We start from the raw sequence: 15,963 nt of genomic DNA on the forward strand, positions 1-15,963 counted from the left end.
GCAGCACATTAAAACCGCACTTACCAAAGAAAACAAACAAGAACACTACAAGGAAGCCACTGTCATTACATCATTTTCTCTTGTGTTTTCTTTTCAGGGAAAGTCCTGGTCAGCAGCGAAATGGGCATCAGCCGGTCAGCAGTTCTAGTGGTCGCCTACCTGATGATCTTCCACAATATGGCCATCCTGGAGGCGTTGATGACTGTGCGTAAGAAGCGGGCCATCTACCCCAACGACGGCTTCCTGAAGCAGCTGCGGGAGCTCAACGAGAAGCTGATGGAGGAGAGAGAAGAGGACTACGGCAGGGAGGGGGAATCAGCTGAGGCTGAGGAGGGCGAGGGCATGGGGAGCACGCTCGGGGCCAGAGTGCACGCCCTGACGGTGGAGGAGGAGGACGACAGCGCCAGCCACCTGAGTGGCTCCTCCCTGGGGAAGGCCAGCCAGGCCTCCAAGCCCCTCACCCTCATTGACAACGAGGAGGAGGAGAAACTGTACGAGGAGTGGAAGAAGGGGCAGGGCCTCCCCTCGGGCAAGGTCCCCCAGGGTGGAGGTGGCCGGCGCTCAGCCTCCTCTGGCCAGGGTGGGGAGCAGCTCGAGGACGAGGACGAGGACGTGGAGAGAATCATCCAGGAGTGGCAGAGCCGAAACGAGAGGTATCAAGCAGAAGGGCACCGGAGGTGGGGAAGGGAGGAGGAAGAGGAGGAGGAGAGCGACGCTGGCTCCTCCGTAGGGAGGCGGCGGTGCACCCTGAGCGAGAGCAGCGCCTGGGAGAGCGTGAGCAGCCACGACATCTGGGTCCTGAAGCAGCAGCTGGAGCTGAACCGGCCAGACCACAGCAGGAGGCGCCGCTCAGACTCGATGTCCTCGGATAGCACCTGGGACGCGTGGAACGAGAGGCTGCTGGAGATTGAGAAGGAGGCTTCCCGGAGGTACCATGCTAAGAGCAAGAGAGAGGAGGCGGCAGACAGGAGCTCAGAGGCAGGGAGCAGGGTGCGGGAGGATGACGAGGAGAGCTTGGGCTCTGAGGCCAGCTCCTTCTACAACTTCTGCAGCAGGAACAAGGACAAGCTCACTGCCCTGGAAAGATGGAAGATCAAGAGAATCCAGTTTGGATTTCACAAGAAAGACTTGGAAGCAGGAGACAGCAGCAGTGAGCCCGGTGCAGAGGAGGCAGTGGGGGAGAAGAAGAACCCCTCTGACATCAGCCTGACAGCCTACCAGGCCTGGAAGCTGAAACACCAGAAGAAGGTAGGCAGTGAGAACAGGGAGGAGGTGGTGGAGCTCAGCAAGGGGGAGGACTCGGCCTTGGCTAAGAAGAGGCAACGGAGGCTGGAGCTGCTGGAGAGAAGCCGGCAGACGCTGGAGGAGAGCCAGTCTATGGCAAGCTGGGAGGCGGACAGCTCCACGGCCAGCGGGAGCATTCCCCTGTCTGCGTTCTGGTCTGCAGCCCCCTCAGTCAGTGCTGATGGGGACACGGCGTCAGTACTGAGCACCCAGAGCCACCGCTCCCACCTGTCTCAGGCTGCAAGCAACATAGCGGGGTGTTCAACCTCCAATCCCATCACACCCCTGCCTAACCTGCCAGTGGGGCCTAGAGACACCATTTCCATTGCCAGTATCCAGAACTGGATTGCCAATGTAGTCAGCGAGACCCTTGCTCAGAAGCAAAATGAAATGCTGCTGTTGTCCCGCTCCCCGTCTGTTGCAAGCATGAAGGCAGTACCAGCGGCCAGTTGCCTGGGGGATGACCAAGTCTCCATGCTCAGTGGACAAAGCAGCTCCTCCTTGGGTGGCTGCCTGTTGCCTCAGAGCCAGGCAAGACTCAGCTCTGACATGCAGTCTGTGCTGTCCTGCAACACCACACTGAGCTCGCCCCCTGAAAGTTCCAGGAGCAAAGTGAGGGGGACCAGCAAGCCCATCTACAGCCTCTTTGCTGACAATGTGGACCTAAAGGAACTTGGCCGGAAGGAAAAGGAGATGCAGATGGAGCTTAGGGAGAAGATGTCTGAGTACAAAATGGAAAAGCTGGCCTCAGACAACAAACGCAGCTCCCTCTTCAAGAAGAAGAAGGTCAAGGAAGATGAGGATGATGGTGTGGGTGATGGGGATGAGGACACTGACAGCGCCATAGGGAGCTTCCGGTATTCTTCCCGCAGTAGTTCCCAGAAACCTGAAACAGACACATCCTCCTCCCTGGCTGTCTGTGATCACTATGCAAGTGGCAGCAGAGTTGGCAAAGAGATGGATAGCAGTATTAATAAGTGGCTCAGTGGCCTCAGGACAGAGGAAAAACCTCCTTTCCAAAGTGACTGGTCTGGAAGTTCCAGGGGGAAGTACACCAGATCATCCCTGCTCAGGGAGACAGAGTCTAAATCCTCCAGTTACAAGTTTTCCAAATCCCAGTCAGAGGAACAGGACACCTCCTCCTACCACGAGGCAAATGGCAACTCTATAAGAAGCACTTCACGGTTCTCGTCTTCCTCCACCAGGGAGGGCAGAGAGATGCACAAGTTCTCCAGGTCCACGTACAGCAAGACCTCAAGTTCCCGAGAGGAGAGCAGCCCAGAGCCCTACTTCTTCTGCCGGACCCCAGAGCCCTCAGAAAGGGAAGAGTCCCCAGAGTCACAGCAACCAAATTGGGCCAGGTCCAGAGACTGGGAAGATGTGGAAGAATCATCCAAGTCAGACTTCTCTGAATTTGGAGCCAAGAGGAAATTCACCCAGAGCTTTATGAGGTCTGAAGAAGAGGGAGAGAAAGAGAGGATGGAAAACAGAGAAGAAGGGAGGTTTGCATCTGGACGGCAGTCCCAGTATCGAAGAAGCACTGACAGAGAGGAAGAGGAAGAAATGGACGATGAAGCCATCATTGCTGCTTGGAGACGTCGGCAAGAAGAAACCAGGACCAAGCTGCAGAGAAGGAGGGAGGACTGAGCTGGGGAAAAGCTGAGAACACTGAAATAAACCACTCACCTTAGCATAGGGCTCAGGGCACACATTGCCACCACCCATCAGGGGATGACGATACAGAGAGGATCTTCCAGAGGGGCAGAGCCAGAATGAGAGGTACCAAGCATAAGGGCAGCAAAGGTGGAGTAGGGAGGAGGCAAGGACGGGGAGAACCATCAATATGAGGTCCGAATGCTGGACCAACTGACACCATTTTCTGTTGCCCAGCACCCTCTAAGCTTTGGTGTTTCACTTAGTGTATTTGATAGTGTTCATCACAGACTAGAGAGGTGAGCTTGGAAAAGCACTGTAGTTTGTCAGAGACTCCAGTTTACATCCAGAAAGGCCATGAACATAGGACACGCTTCTGTCTGTAGAGGTTTCACATGAAACCCAGAAAGTCTATCCTATGGCAAGTCTGACCTCTCCTGGCAATGCTCAGTTCTGATTTTTTTTTTTTTTTAATGTTTTGAGTCTCCAATAAAAATGGTATATTGGCAAATAGTTCTTTATTCTGGTCATATTTAGCTCTTTGGATATTAGAAGAAAACCACTTTAAAAGACACAAATGTGTTATCCTGAGCCAGTCTCACCTTGTTTCACAAAAGCTGGGCCTCCAGACAATGCCATCATCATCTCATTATAAAAAATAACAAACAATTATTTAGCCTATGGTACAATACAGTAGGAGACTACACTAGGAAAACCCTTGAGAGTAACAGAGGGAACTAGAGAAAGAGAGAATTAGTTTTATTGTGGCAAGAATAGCAAGATGTAAAGTAGAGAGAAGGCCTCTCTGGAAGGCAGAAAAACAAAAACAGCATGGGGAGAGAAGAAAATAAACCCAGTACAAGGAAATGAAGACATGTTTTTATAAAATCTAGTAATCACCTTTGCTTCTTATTCCTAGGAGGATCACTGGGTAATGCAGTGGATAGTACACTGGGTTCTTCCCTGCGCTCTGAGTGGGCTAAGTTGGTGAGAATCTTTTACCTTTTGTTCCCAAGGCATGTCTTTCCCTAAAACACAGGTTGAGTTGCCAAATCAGGGAGACACTTTGAACACTTTACAACAGTGATTGATGGACTGGTTTCTACAGTTCTTTTCAAGCTGCGGCACCTTGAAGGATTTGAAAACAACTGTGTGCTATGCAGGGGTCTGAGATGTCTTGATCAATCAAAAAATCCAATTCAGGAGACACAAATGGTGATGAAATGATTAAAGAGAGGGAAGAAGAGTAAGGAGTAATCCACCAATGAGATAAATAGTAAGTGTTAATTATGTGATCACTTTTTCTAAAAATGGAGTTTCATGGGTCATGGAGATTACGTAACCTTCCTATGTAGATTAGTTCAGCATCACATATTTCAAAGAGCACAAAGATAAATATATCAAGGCAAACAGAAGCTGACTTGAACACAAACTCACAATGCCACATAACTGCTGTTAAAGCAACTGAATAAATTTGTTTGCCTTCCCTCTATCACTTTAGCCCACTGTTCAGTTGCTAGTGGTACTTCTCTCTCCTTCACTGATTGAGGACTTGAGAAAAAAAATACTGCTCAGTCTTTGCCCATTTGCCCCTTTTTCTTCTTTTGTTTGTCTTTATTCAGTCTCAGCCCCTAGTTTCCAGTGCTGGACGGGTCATTCCCACCACAGAAAATGGTGTTATTAACCTGGCATGGTGCTGCATGCCTATGGTCCCAGCTACTTGGGAGACTGAGATAGGAGGATCACTTGAGCCCAGGAGTTTGAGTCCAGCCCGGGCAATGTAGCAGAACCCTCATCTCTTTTTTAAAAAGCATTATTCTAATACACCCCACAGCAAGAAGGCTGTTGTGGTCCATTTTACTTTCTGGGAGAGCTCTCATTTCACTCTTATAGAGAAGTTGCTGATATAGGCAGAATTAACTGGGCATCTACTCTAGAAGTTTGACCTTCTGGAGAGAAGAATGGGAATATTCTTTGATGGGTCCCTTGTGCCCACCCATAAGGAGCCAATTAGCTCAGATCCCTACACATGTCTTTTTTTTTTTTTTTTTTTTGTAAGTAACAAAATATATAAATTGATCTCATGTCAAAGTAGACAAGAATTTTTTTTTTTTTTTTTTTTTTTTTTTTGAGACGGAGTCTCGCTGTGTCGCCCAGGCTGGAGTGCAGTGGCCGGATCTCAGCTCACTGCAAGCTCTGCCTCCCGGGTTTTTACGCCATTCTCCGGCCTCAGCCTCCCGAGTAGCCGGGACTACAGGCGCCCGCCACCTCGCCCGGCTAGTTTTTTGTATTTTTTAGTAGAGACGGGGTTTCACCGTGTTAGCCAGGATGGTCTCGAACTCCTGACCTCGTGATCCGCCCGTCTCGGCCTCCCAAAGTGCTGGGATTACAGGCTTGAGCCACCGCGCCCGGCAAGAATTTTTTTTAAAAAAAAACTATTCTTAGTAAATCTCAACTCATACCCCACTGAATAAATGTTGAACAAACATTTCAAGCATATTGGCTTGAAGAGTCACCCCAGTTTTTCTCCAGCCCTGGATGTGAGTCTGGGGGAAACAGACCATGGAGACTGCCTAGTTTGCTTTTAGTTGAGCTCTTAGGCTAGAGGGTCAATAATGACCCCTGTGGCCTGCATGTAGACCAGTTTGGCTCACCAGAGGAAACCAGATGTCTCAGAGTGAAGCTTTCAAGAAATGCCTTTGCTTTCTGTGTCTCCAAAGATAGCTGCCTCGAGATCCTGTACTCAGGGAGGTGTCTGCCAAAGAATTCAGAATTCCGAATTTAACTTATTGCTGGAGTTTAGGGTATATTTTGGGAAACCACATCAATAGAAAATGTATTGGATTTTATCATGAACTTGAAGAAATATCTGGGCTTTGAAGTGTTAGAATCCCAAGGGTGACTTCTGAATTCTACCTAACCTAGTGTGTTAGGTTGCAAGCCAGCCTTCCAGCCTCCGAATGACAATTAAAGATATCTCAGTAAAAGTCCCCACAGGAAACAGATGGCACACCCAAAGTGGTGCCTGATAAGAATTTAATGCAGGGACCATTTACAGAGGCATAGGAAGGAATGAGGGAGCCAAAAAGAAATAGTAAAGCACCCAGGTACTAGCAACACTGATACCACCCTAGCACTGAAAGGACAAAGGGACAAAGCTGTTTCCAGAGCCCAGCATCATGGAGAGCCATCACCATGGAGAAAGCCACCTGACAACCTGGCAGAGGAGTAGGGGGAATAAATACCCCAGCCCTTCTCTGCTCCTGGTTTTCTGTTCAATGCTAGTAACTTCCATGGACTAAACCTAACTGGAAGCAAGTGGGTAGGACAGCGTAGAAGTCTGGAGAAGGACAATAAGTAGATCTGGAGGCAAACACAAAACTACCAGCACAGAGGTCAACATGTTTAAATGGAGAGGCCATCTCTGTAGGATTTTTCCCATTGATGTCTGTCTTAAATGACCAGAAACACTATACAATGAACACAAAATCGACTCTCTGTTAAGAATTCATCAACAGGCCGGTTGCAGGAGCTCACACCTGTAATCCCAGCACTTTGAGAGGCCAAGGCGGGCGGATCACCTGAGGTCGGGAGTTTGAGACCAACCTGACCAACATGGAGAAATCCTGTCTCTACTGAAAATACAAAATTAGTGGGCATGGTGGCATATCCCTGTAATCCCAGCTACTCGGTGAGGCAAGAGAATCACGAACCCAGGAGGCAGAGGTTGCAGTGAGCCGAGATCATGCCATTGCACTCCAGCCTGGGCAACAAGAGTGAAACTTCGTCTCAAAAAAAAAAAAATCATTAACAATTCAAGCAGAGTTTCAGCTACATAAAACCAACTATCAGAGTCAATGATTTTGTTTTACAGAAAATAAAAAGAGGAACTGATCTGAATTACTAGAGCCCACTCCCAAGTCTCATAAACAGTTCACTAGGAGAAAGCTCCCACATTATTCAGCACAGAGAATCGTGCACTGAAAGGGGCCCTACAAGATGAAAATCCTGCTCAGACTCCTGAGGTGAGGGCTGGGTAAAAGAGAGGCAGAGAGAAGGAAAACAGATTTTTTTCTTCATCCAAAGGTAAGGCCCTGGAGGAAATGAGATCTGTGGGGGCTGTGAAGAAATAAGAAATAAAGTGTATCAGGCAGCATCCCAGCAGGAAACAGAAGGCATGCCCAAATTAGGGTGATTCAAAGGGGGCATTTTCTAAAGGAGCTATTCACAAAGGAGTGAACATGGTACAGGGTACAGGAAACCACCAGGCACAGTTCACAGTCCAAAGCCAGGGGCCTCTCCTAGGCCTGGAGAGACAAGGGAGGAGCTGTTACTGGGCCCCTAGAGACACAGAGGGCTACATGGAGGGGCTGTCTTAAGAGCTAAGACCTTGGGTCTAGAGAGCCAGCCTGATGTGACCCCACAGGAAAGGAGGCAGAGGACTTTAGCCCCTCTTACTCCGACCTCCATCAACCTCCCCACAGGCCAAACCCAACCAAAACCCATAGGGAAGAGAGTTGGTGTGTGCAGTCCATTCTGTCAGCCCATGGGACCCCAGGGAGAGTGAGGAGAAGGGTGGATGTGGATCCGAAAGGGCAAACAGAAGATATACAACAAGGGCAAAATTTCAGGCTGGTGACATATTGTTGGTGCTGCGTTATGAAGACCCTGCTTTTAGTGTCTTGAATGTTGCCAGAAGAGGAAATATTAATTTTTCTGGACTTTTAAAACTTATTTCTTGTGTTGTTTGGGAGAATTATCAACCAACGACAATTGAATAACTAGTAACCTGCCTTAAAGCATGCTACATAGAATTGCCCTTGTGTGAAGAATCTTGAATAAAAATCTACACTGTTCTTAGGCACACTACTCTCCGGAGTTCTGATTCAAGCCTCGTGCTTTAAAGCATCACCTATTTTGTGAACCCTGCAACAAGTCTTCCCTCAGCTCCACTTGCTCTGCAAGATGCCTGCCATCTGTCCCAGGTGCCACACAGAAACCACCTGCCCGCCACCCTCCCACACATATGCACGCATGAGTGAATTTCATGTAAAACCTGTATATTAAGTCACACTGTCCCCAAAATACCTGCCAGATGTAGTGTAAACCCATCCAGCCATTTTGCCTCATAGAGGTAATTAACAATATTCTATAATTTTAATCTCATAGGTTCCAAACAGTTCAGCAGTCATTTTCAGACACTGTGATCCCTGCAGTGTCTGTAAGCAAGCTGTGCATATAGATCAGCCAATGCAGTAGCCAGGCCACACCACTGCCTGCCATTCAGTCCCCTGGATCCTGAGTGGAAGTCCCTCAGAGCAGGGAGCAGACCCACTTGGATTAGCTTCATCTGTCTCTAGGCTCCTGAAGGCAGAAGTTGGATTCACTTTTGGTGGCAACCAAGACAGTGGCCTCAAACCAATCATTTGATTCCATTTAGCTCAGCTTGATAAACATTTCTCGAATGACAACCTTGCACTAGCACTGCACCAGGGTACTGTGCTATCAAGAGCACATGCTACATGAAGTCATTGAAGGTGGAGACAATCTCAAGTTAGAGAAAGGCCCAGTCCCTCATGAGAAATAATTTTTGAAATATTGTCTGAGTTAAAGAACCCTCAAGCTATCTGGGTCTGAACTTACCAGTGTGCCAAGTATATCAGAAGAGCATCAACCACTCACGCTTGAAACCTCACAGTCGGGTTTGACACCTTCCTTTGCCTCTTGCTTGCACCTAGGCCAGGTAATTCTGCTCATTGCATTTGCTCTCTCCATTCTGTTATCACTACCACCTCCCCAAACCAGGTCTCAAAGTGAAGCCCTCAAGAAATGCCTTTGCTTTCTGTGTCTCCAAAGATAGCTGCCTCGAAGCTCTTGGTGTAGCGCCTGGCACATGGTAAACATTTAATATAAGTGTTGGTTGTTTTTCAATTGGATTACAAAGTTGTGTTCTCAACTACTTTACCACATTGTGTCCAAACTAACTGACAAATATTATAGAATTGTATATAACAATGTGCAGTTACTGAATTCTACTTAATTCTATGAACTGTCTAGGCACATTAAAATCATGTCTTACTTAATTATAACCTCACAATAATCCTGAGGGGTAGATATTCTTATCCTTCTGCCCTAAATTCCTATAATAAGAAGCAGACTGTGGCAAGCATGGATAGACATAAACAAATTGCTGTGCGATTTCAAAGGAGGGGGAGACTCATGTGGCCGAGGTGGCCGGAAGAGGTTTAACAGAGGAGAAGCTCCTAGAAGAACCTTGGAGGGTGAGGGGATCTCAGCAGGGAGGAAGTAGGTTGGGGTGGGAAAGCTGAGCCAGGGGGAAAAGCCAGGTTCCAAATGTTGTGCGGTTCACACATGGCCGGAAGGTGAGGCGCACGAAGGGAGTAATACAGTAGGGCTGGAAAGGGTGGGGAAAGTGGTCCTTGAATGCCAAGTGAAGGAATTTAAGATTCATTTCATTGGTAATAGGAAACCATTAAAGACTTTTTAGGCAGAGGAAAAAAGAACCAGAATTGGGAACTTGGGAAATTAATTTGGTCCTAGAGTAGATGCAAAGGAGATGAGGCTGGAACTGGCTAACAAGGTTACTGCAGTAGCCAGGTGGTATATAAAGGAGACCTTGTTTCCCATGTAGCCCTCTGTGTCTTTACTATATTTTTTTGGCTCCCTTGACCCTTCCTATGCCTCTGTAAATGATCCTTGCATTAAATTCTTATCAGTCGCCACTTTGGGTGTGCTGTTTCCTGTTAAGCAGGAAAAAAAAAAATCCTCTTTAAGCATAAATGCCTTTTTAAGCATAAGATGTGCTAAACGCTGGGCTAGGCTCTGGGCATTCAGCAGAAATAAAAACAAATCAAACTTGCCCTTAAGGAGCTAACACTTTTATTAAGGGAGATGGGCAGTAAGCAAGTAATTTAGAATATTTGCTATATTATTTGTTTTTGGCCTGCCTACTTCTCTGCCTCTCCCTACTAGAATGTAAGCTCCATGGGGGGAGTTGGTATTCATTGTTGTATCCCCTGCAACTAGAAACCAGGCCTGGTCTAAGCAGGACTTCGCGCAAACATTTGTTTTTGTTCAAGACAATAAGTGCTCAGAAGGAAATTATCGGATTAATCTGATAGATAACAATGACAGATGGGGTGTGGCATTATTTAAGACAGGGCAATCAGGGAGATCTCCAGGAGGAGGTAATATTTAAGCTAAAACCTGGAGAAGGAGAAGGAGCCAGCCAAGCAAGGACCCAGAGCCAACACTGGGAAACTGACAAGGACACTGAGGTTTAGGGAGAAGAAATCACAAATTAGCCAAGGCCATATGGCTACTCCATGTCGAAGCCAAAATTCAAATTGAGAGTCTGATTTCAGTGCCCATACACCTTACAGGGTAGGTAGCATCTGTAAAGTGCTTAGGACAATGCCTGGCACATAATAATTGCCAAGGAAGTTATCTTTTATATCCTCTACTGCATTTTAAGTTTTAAAATTATTCTTGTTTTGAAAGCATGGAAGTATTGATTAGCTAATTAATCCAGCATGGTCATATTTAGGACCCAAAGATGCCAGTTCGTTTCTGTCTAGTTTCAGAGTAATCTTTTTCCTTTTTAAAAAATTTCTCATGAGTGAGCAAGATGGTTAGGGTGTGATGAGATAGAGAATGTCACAGGATACTGGAGGTTGGAGGGAATTCCAGGCATCTTTGGGAGGTGCAAGAGTTTAGCCAGCTGCTTGGAAGAATAGCCCCTACTACAACTACACTGACTGCTGGGCCAGAGTTACTGAAAGCATCTCTTTCCAAGCCACAGGGATGCTGTGAGTGCGTTAGTACAGCCAGTGTTGACAAATGTCCATGCTCTCAAAGGCAGAGAAGAGGCTGGGGTGGGGCAGAAGGGAGGGGAAAAATAAAGCAGCTCCAAAGGCCACGATGGTAATAATTGGTCCTAGCCCTTGCTCTGTGCCATGCCAGCTACAACCAGCCTGCTGTGACCTCATTCACACAAAATGGCTAAGAGCTGTTCTGGGGGAACCAGACATTCCTCAAAGGAACACAGAGTAACTAAAACCCCTGTGGCAAGCAAAAGGGCAGACAGCAGGCATGACTCACTGCCTTTGCAGGACATTGAGAACATGTGGCTTAAATGGATCTTTCTCTTATTAACGTTTCTCAAACAAGAATGCAATGCAAACAAGCCCTTAAATGGGAAGACAAGGCAAGTGATTTCCTGCTCCCAGCCCTGGTGGCCCCTGAGAGGGGCGGAGCAAAAAAGGCCCCAGAATTGGACCACTTTTCTTTTTGGAATTCCATTTGGAAAGCTGATTGACCACCTCTCAGCCAGGTTCCATTCAACTCTGCTGAACAATACAGCAACTCTGCAAAGCAGATATTAATACCACCTTGTTACAGATGGGAATACTCAGAGGGGTGCTATGGCTTGAATGTTTGTGTCCCCCCAGAATTCATATGCTAAAACCTAATCCCTAATGCCGTACTAAGAGGTGGGGTCTTTAGGAGAAAATTAGGTCCTGAGGGCTCCATCTTCATGAATGGATTAGTGTCCCTACGAAAGAGGCCCCAGCGATCTTGCTTTCTCTTTCTGCCATGTGAGGACACAGCAAGAAGGCACTATCTAAAAAGCGAGAGCAAGTCTTTACCAGACACTAAATCTACTAGTGCCTTGATCTTGGACTTCCCAGGCTCTAGAACTGTGAGCAATACATTTCTATTGTTTATAAATTACACAGTCTATGGTAGTTTGTTATGTAGCATGAATAGACTAAGACAAGGGGTTAATATAATATGCCCAGAATCGCATAATAAGTAGGCAAGCAAGGATTTGAACCTAGCTATATCTGATTTTAAAGCCACTTTTTCTACCACACCATTTTGCCTTAAAAAGATCTATGCCCAGGGAGAGATTAAAACTACAGTTGCAGAGAAATCTGGAATCAGAGTACAGGGCAACTGATGGATTGGCCATTCAGAAGATACAGTCTCTGAACAAAGCCTGTGCTCCAGTTGGCCTTCCTCCATCGTCCGTGTTAGCCGTCTCACTAATAAACAGTCCTGTGCAAAAGAGTGTCAGGAAGATGACAAGCAGGGAGCCCCCAGGGACTGCTCTTAAATAGGAGCTTTACTTAAAGGACAGGATGTTCAAAGAGGTTAAGATTTCTGTGCGCTCTCTCTTCCTGACTCCCAGGAGAGAAGCTTTCATTCCAGGGAGTCACAATATTTGCGCGTCTTTCAGACAGCGTTCTCTTTTTAAAGCTGCACAGTGCAGGTAGTTATGTAGCTCTCGATTTATTACAAAGGCTGCTGGTGTGGGGAGCAGGGAGGGGAATGGCAAAGAGCTGGAGGAGGGGAGTTTCAGCAGCTTTTTCTGGGTCGAGGCAGGATCTGTTCCCAGATCTGTTTTGGTGTGTGTGTGAGAGAGATATGAGGCAAATTACTCATCCCAACAGTGTCTCTCAAACAGAAGCAAAATTGCTGCCTGTTAGATAGCAATGGGGTCAGGATGAAAGAGGACTTCAGACAAGGACAAAATTTAGACAATTAGGTCTAAAAGTATACCTATTAATTATTGTTATTAATGTATTTCAATAGGTATCTTCTAATACCTATTATTAATATATATTTTAACAGGTATTTTCTAATAGGTATTAGAAAATTTTAATAGGTATTAAGAAATACCTATTAAAATATATTAAAGACAATAATTTGAGACCTGCCATAAAATATCTCCCTCATCAGCTTCATTTTTACTCTTTCATTCGACAAGCATTTACGGGGTACTTACCATGGGACAAGAATTGTTCTGGGTGATGGAAATGCAATATCTTCCTCTGAAGAGTTCCAATGCAAGTCTGGTGAGTTTGCTAACAAAGACAGACACTCGAAGCCCAGGGGCTACTTCAGCTTTAAATCCCAGTGTTACACTCAATCCTTTGAGTTAAAGCCTCAGCTACGGTTAAAAAGTCTGTGAATTAGGGATAACTCAGTGGCATGGATTAGCCAGGATCTCTTTGAAAAGAGGACACCCAGACGGTAAGTTTTGATGGAGGAATATCAAAAGGTCCAGGAGCCTGCAAGTTGTGTCAGAAGACTAACAACGGCAATATGGGGCTATTTGCAAATCAAGACATGGACCTCCTTTCCTCCCTATTCAGTGCAGAGGTGCAGTGAATCCCAAGATATAGCAGAGCTCACTTTCCACATACTGGCCCTCCACTACAAAAAAATCCCATATGGCAGCAGTTCAGTCAAGCTCATCAATGCTTTTTATTTGATCGAGAAAATTGTAGAGTTTAGGTAATGATGTTTACTGGACACAAAGTATATTGGTTCTGATATTATTATAAACTGGATGATTTTTCAAAATTGCAACTACTATAATAAAATATTTTCACCCCCTCATAATAAACAATATGATCTAAGTACTCAAAACTCTGGCTTTTCAGGCCTGACCCTCAATGAAATCTCAGCTTTAAGAACAAGCTCTGTTGGAAATCATGCTAGATAAATGTGAATGAGCTGGCCATCAGATTCTTACAGCACCTCCACTGTCTCAGATACACCTGGCCAAGCAAGTGGGGTTTACCATGGAAGACAAACAAATAGGGACAGTTCAGTTCCATGGAGATCATTCCAAAGTTCTCTCCCTTTAGCCTCAAAATACTATTTCATTAACCTGTGCATTTGTCTATGTAAGATGACTGTCATGGTGTGTTTGTTTCAGTGTGATAAAGAAATGATCAAGAAAATCTTTACAATAAAATGGCATCACACATTATACTTTCATCTTTTTTGTTTTTAAATATAATTATGTGCCTCTAAGTCTAATGTTTTCAGAAATTCCTCTCTGACTTGCTCTAGGACTCAGCTGCTTTTGTTGTAGCCCCAGCTTTCCCCGCTGTTTCTCCACAAATATCTCCCAGCTCGTCTCTGACCGCCTGTGTTGGAAACACCCTGTGTTACACCCTGTGTCTCCAGGACTCTCCAGGGCCTTTAAGTCAGCTGATGCCAGCACATCCCAGCTTTTGTGTCTCTGCATAATCTCAGTGGTCACACAATAACGAAAGCTAAGTGTAATCATCATTGTACAGATGCAAAAACAGATTCAAAGTTAAATTACTTGCCCGAGGTCAATCAACTAAGGAAAGGCAGAGTAGGGAATCTATGCTGTACCTTTGATCCCAGCTGCCACAATGTTTCCACTGTGTTACCCTTATTGAGTTGAGCTCTAGATCCTAAGCAATATTTAAAGGCATTTAAATTTTTTAATTAAAAATAATTAGTTAATAATTTAAGTGTGTCTGTTACAACATTGCAGGTATTTTCTGATTTAATGTTATGGATTAGGAAAATGATTTTACACATTTTTCACATCTACCTCCATCCTCCAGTCATTAGGAACTTTCCAGAATATTGTCAGTTTACTTGAGGTGAGTCTGTTGTTTTTAATTTCCTTTTAAAATGAAATTGTGGGTTTCCGCAAGAATATCTTTAAAATTTCTAGACAACACTTTTTTTTTCTCCCAAACTTCTTTTGACATGGTGGTATCTATTTGCCACATTTTAGTGTGGACTTTAATGTGAAAGAGTTGGACTCAAGAGTCCCATAAACAAATGAATGTTGGTTACATTAGATATGGTTACAGCCCATGGTTACTCAGTGATCTAACCTCGTGATTAGTCTTAAACAAAAGTTTTCTGCCATTTTCTCCAGTAAATAACTAGATACCTCCTTAAAGCACCCAATCATTTGTGTGTATTTGTTTGTTTATCCAAGTCTGTTTTGCATCTCTATATGAGATTGTGCACTGTCCCTGCATGCTGCCAGTAATGCTAAGTGCCACCATTTGTGGAGTGCCTGCAGGCACTACCCCAGATATTTCACAACAACCCTGTGAGACAGATGTGTCTATACCCATTTTACAGATGAGAAAATAGGTTCAGACAAGTTCAATTACTTACTCAAAGTCACATGTCTAGACTATCAGGGCTAACCTTAAAATACATTTCCGCCTGACCCTCTCTCCTCCTATGTGGCTTCCCAGTTACGAAGTGCTCCAACAGGTACAACATGGAATTCTGGAAGTTTAGAGACTTCTATGATACTCCTAATTTATTTTATCTGCCATTCCCAGGTCCCCAAATTAAGGACTAATATCATAAATAAACACTGGGCACATAACTTTTAATTTCGTGGTCTATAATATTGATGTTTCCTCAGTTGGATGTCCTGATCATGTCGGGTTATTTTCTGTTTGTTTCGTCTTCCTCTGGGGAAATAAATTTGATCTCAGAGCATCTGTTATTTTCTGAAACAATTTTCTCATTTTGCTTTAAGCTTACTGTAGGTATCAGAGTTGCTGGTGCACACCACAAACATTATTACTACCTATGGCTTCAGAATATTCGTGGAAAGGGAGAATGGCCTTTGTTAGTAATGCCACTATCAGCTTTCTTAAGTTGCTGGTACTTGATGTTCTGGGTATTTTGAAGGAGACACAAGAAAAATGGATACCGTGCTAATGGTGTTCTGCAGCTGAGGTGCCCTCCTCACAGTGCCAAGAAAAAAGATCTGTACCTATTACAGACGATTAATAATTCTATTAGTGTATTACAAGGGCTGCAGCGCAAGGATGTTGGCGAGATTAGCAACTTGTGCAGACTTCTGCTGCCATTCAGAGTAAAGCCACTGTTTAAAGAGGGTTTAATTGCTCTGGTCTGAAAGACACATTAAGAATAACAGAAAACTCTTCATGTCAAAAGAGTTTCTTATAAGATGTACAGTTTCCAGATTGGAAAAGATGAAACTAACACCCAAGGATCAATTACAGAATCAATTAAAGAATATTAAAAGAGTAGATAATGAAGTGGGAACTGGGGTGCTACAGACCATTATACTTTTATTCAATAACATTATTGACTTCTCCCCCCTCCATTAACAAAAAAGAAAAAAAAAAAAGCAAACACAGTACATGCAGAAAAACACAAAAAAGAAATTAA

At 45.0% G+C, this 15,963-nt stretch overlaps 1 protein-coding gene across 4 annotated transcripts in view; it reads left to right on the plus strand.

The window, feature by feature from the left end:
* The window catches only part of STYXL2 (serine/threonine/tyrosine interacting like 2), a 38,844-nt gene extending 35,396 nt beyond the window's left edge, over positions 1-3,448 (plus strand). For all 4 annotated transcript variants that reach the window (XM_005539867.5, XM_065520392.2, XM_005539866.5 and 1 more), the window contains one exon: positions 98-3,448. In XM_005539867.5, coding sequence (XP_005539924.3) covers positions 98-2,931 — 2,834 coding nt within the window. In that variant the 3' untranslated portion in view covers positions 2,932-3,448. The remainder of the gene's footprint in view (positions 1-97) is intronic.
* The last annotated feature ends 12,515 nt before the right edge of the window (positions 3,449-15,963 follow it).

The sequence above is a fragment of the Macaca fascicularis genome, chromosome 1 (assembly GCF_037993035.2).
Source record: "Macaca fascicularis isolate 582-1 chromosome 1, T2T-MFA8v1.1".
NCBI lineage: Eukaryota > Metazoa > Chordata > Mammalia > Primates > Cercopithecidae > Macaca > Macaca fascicularis.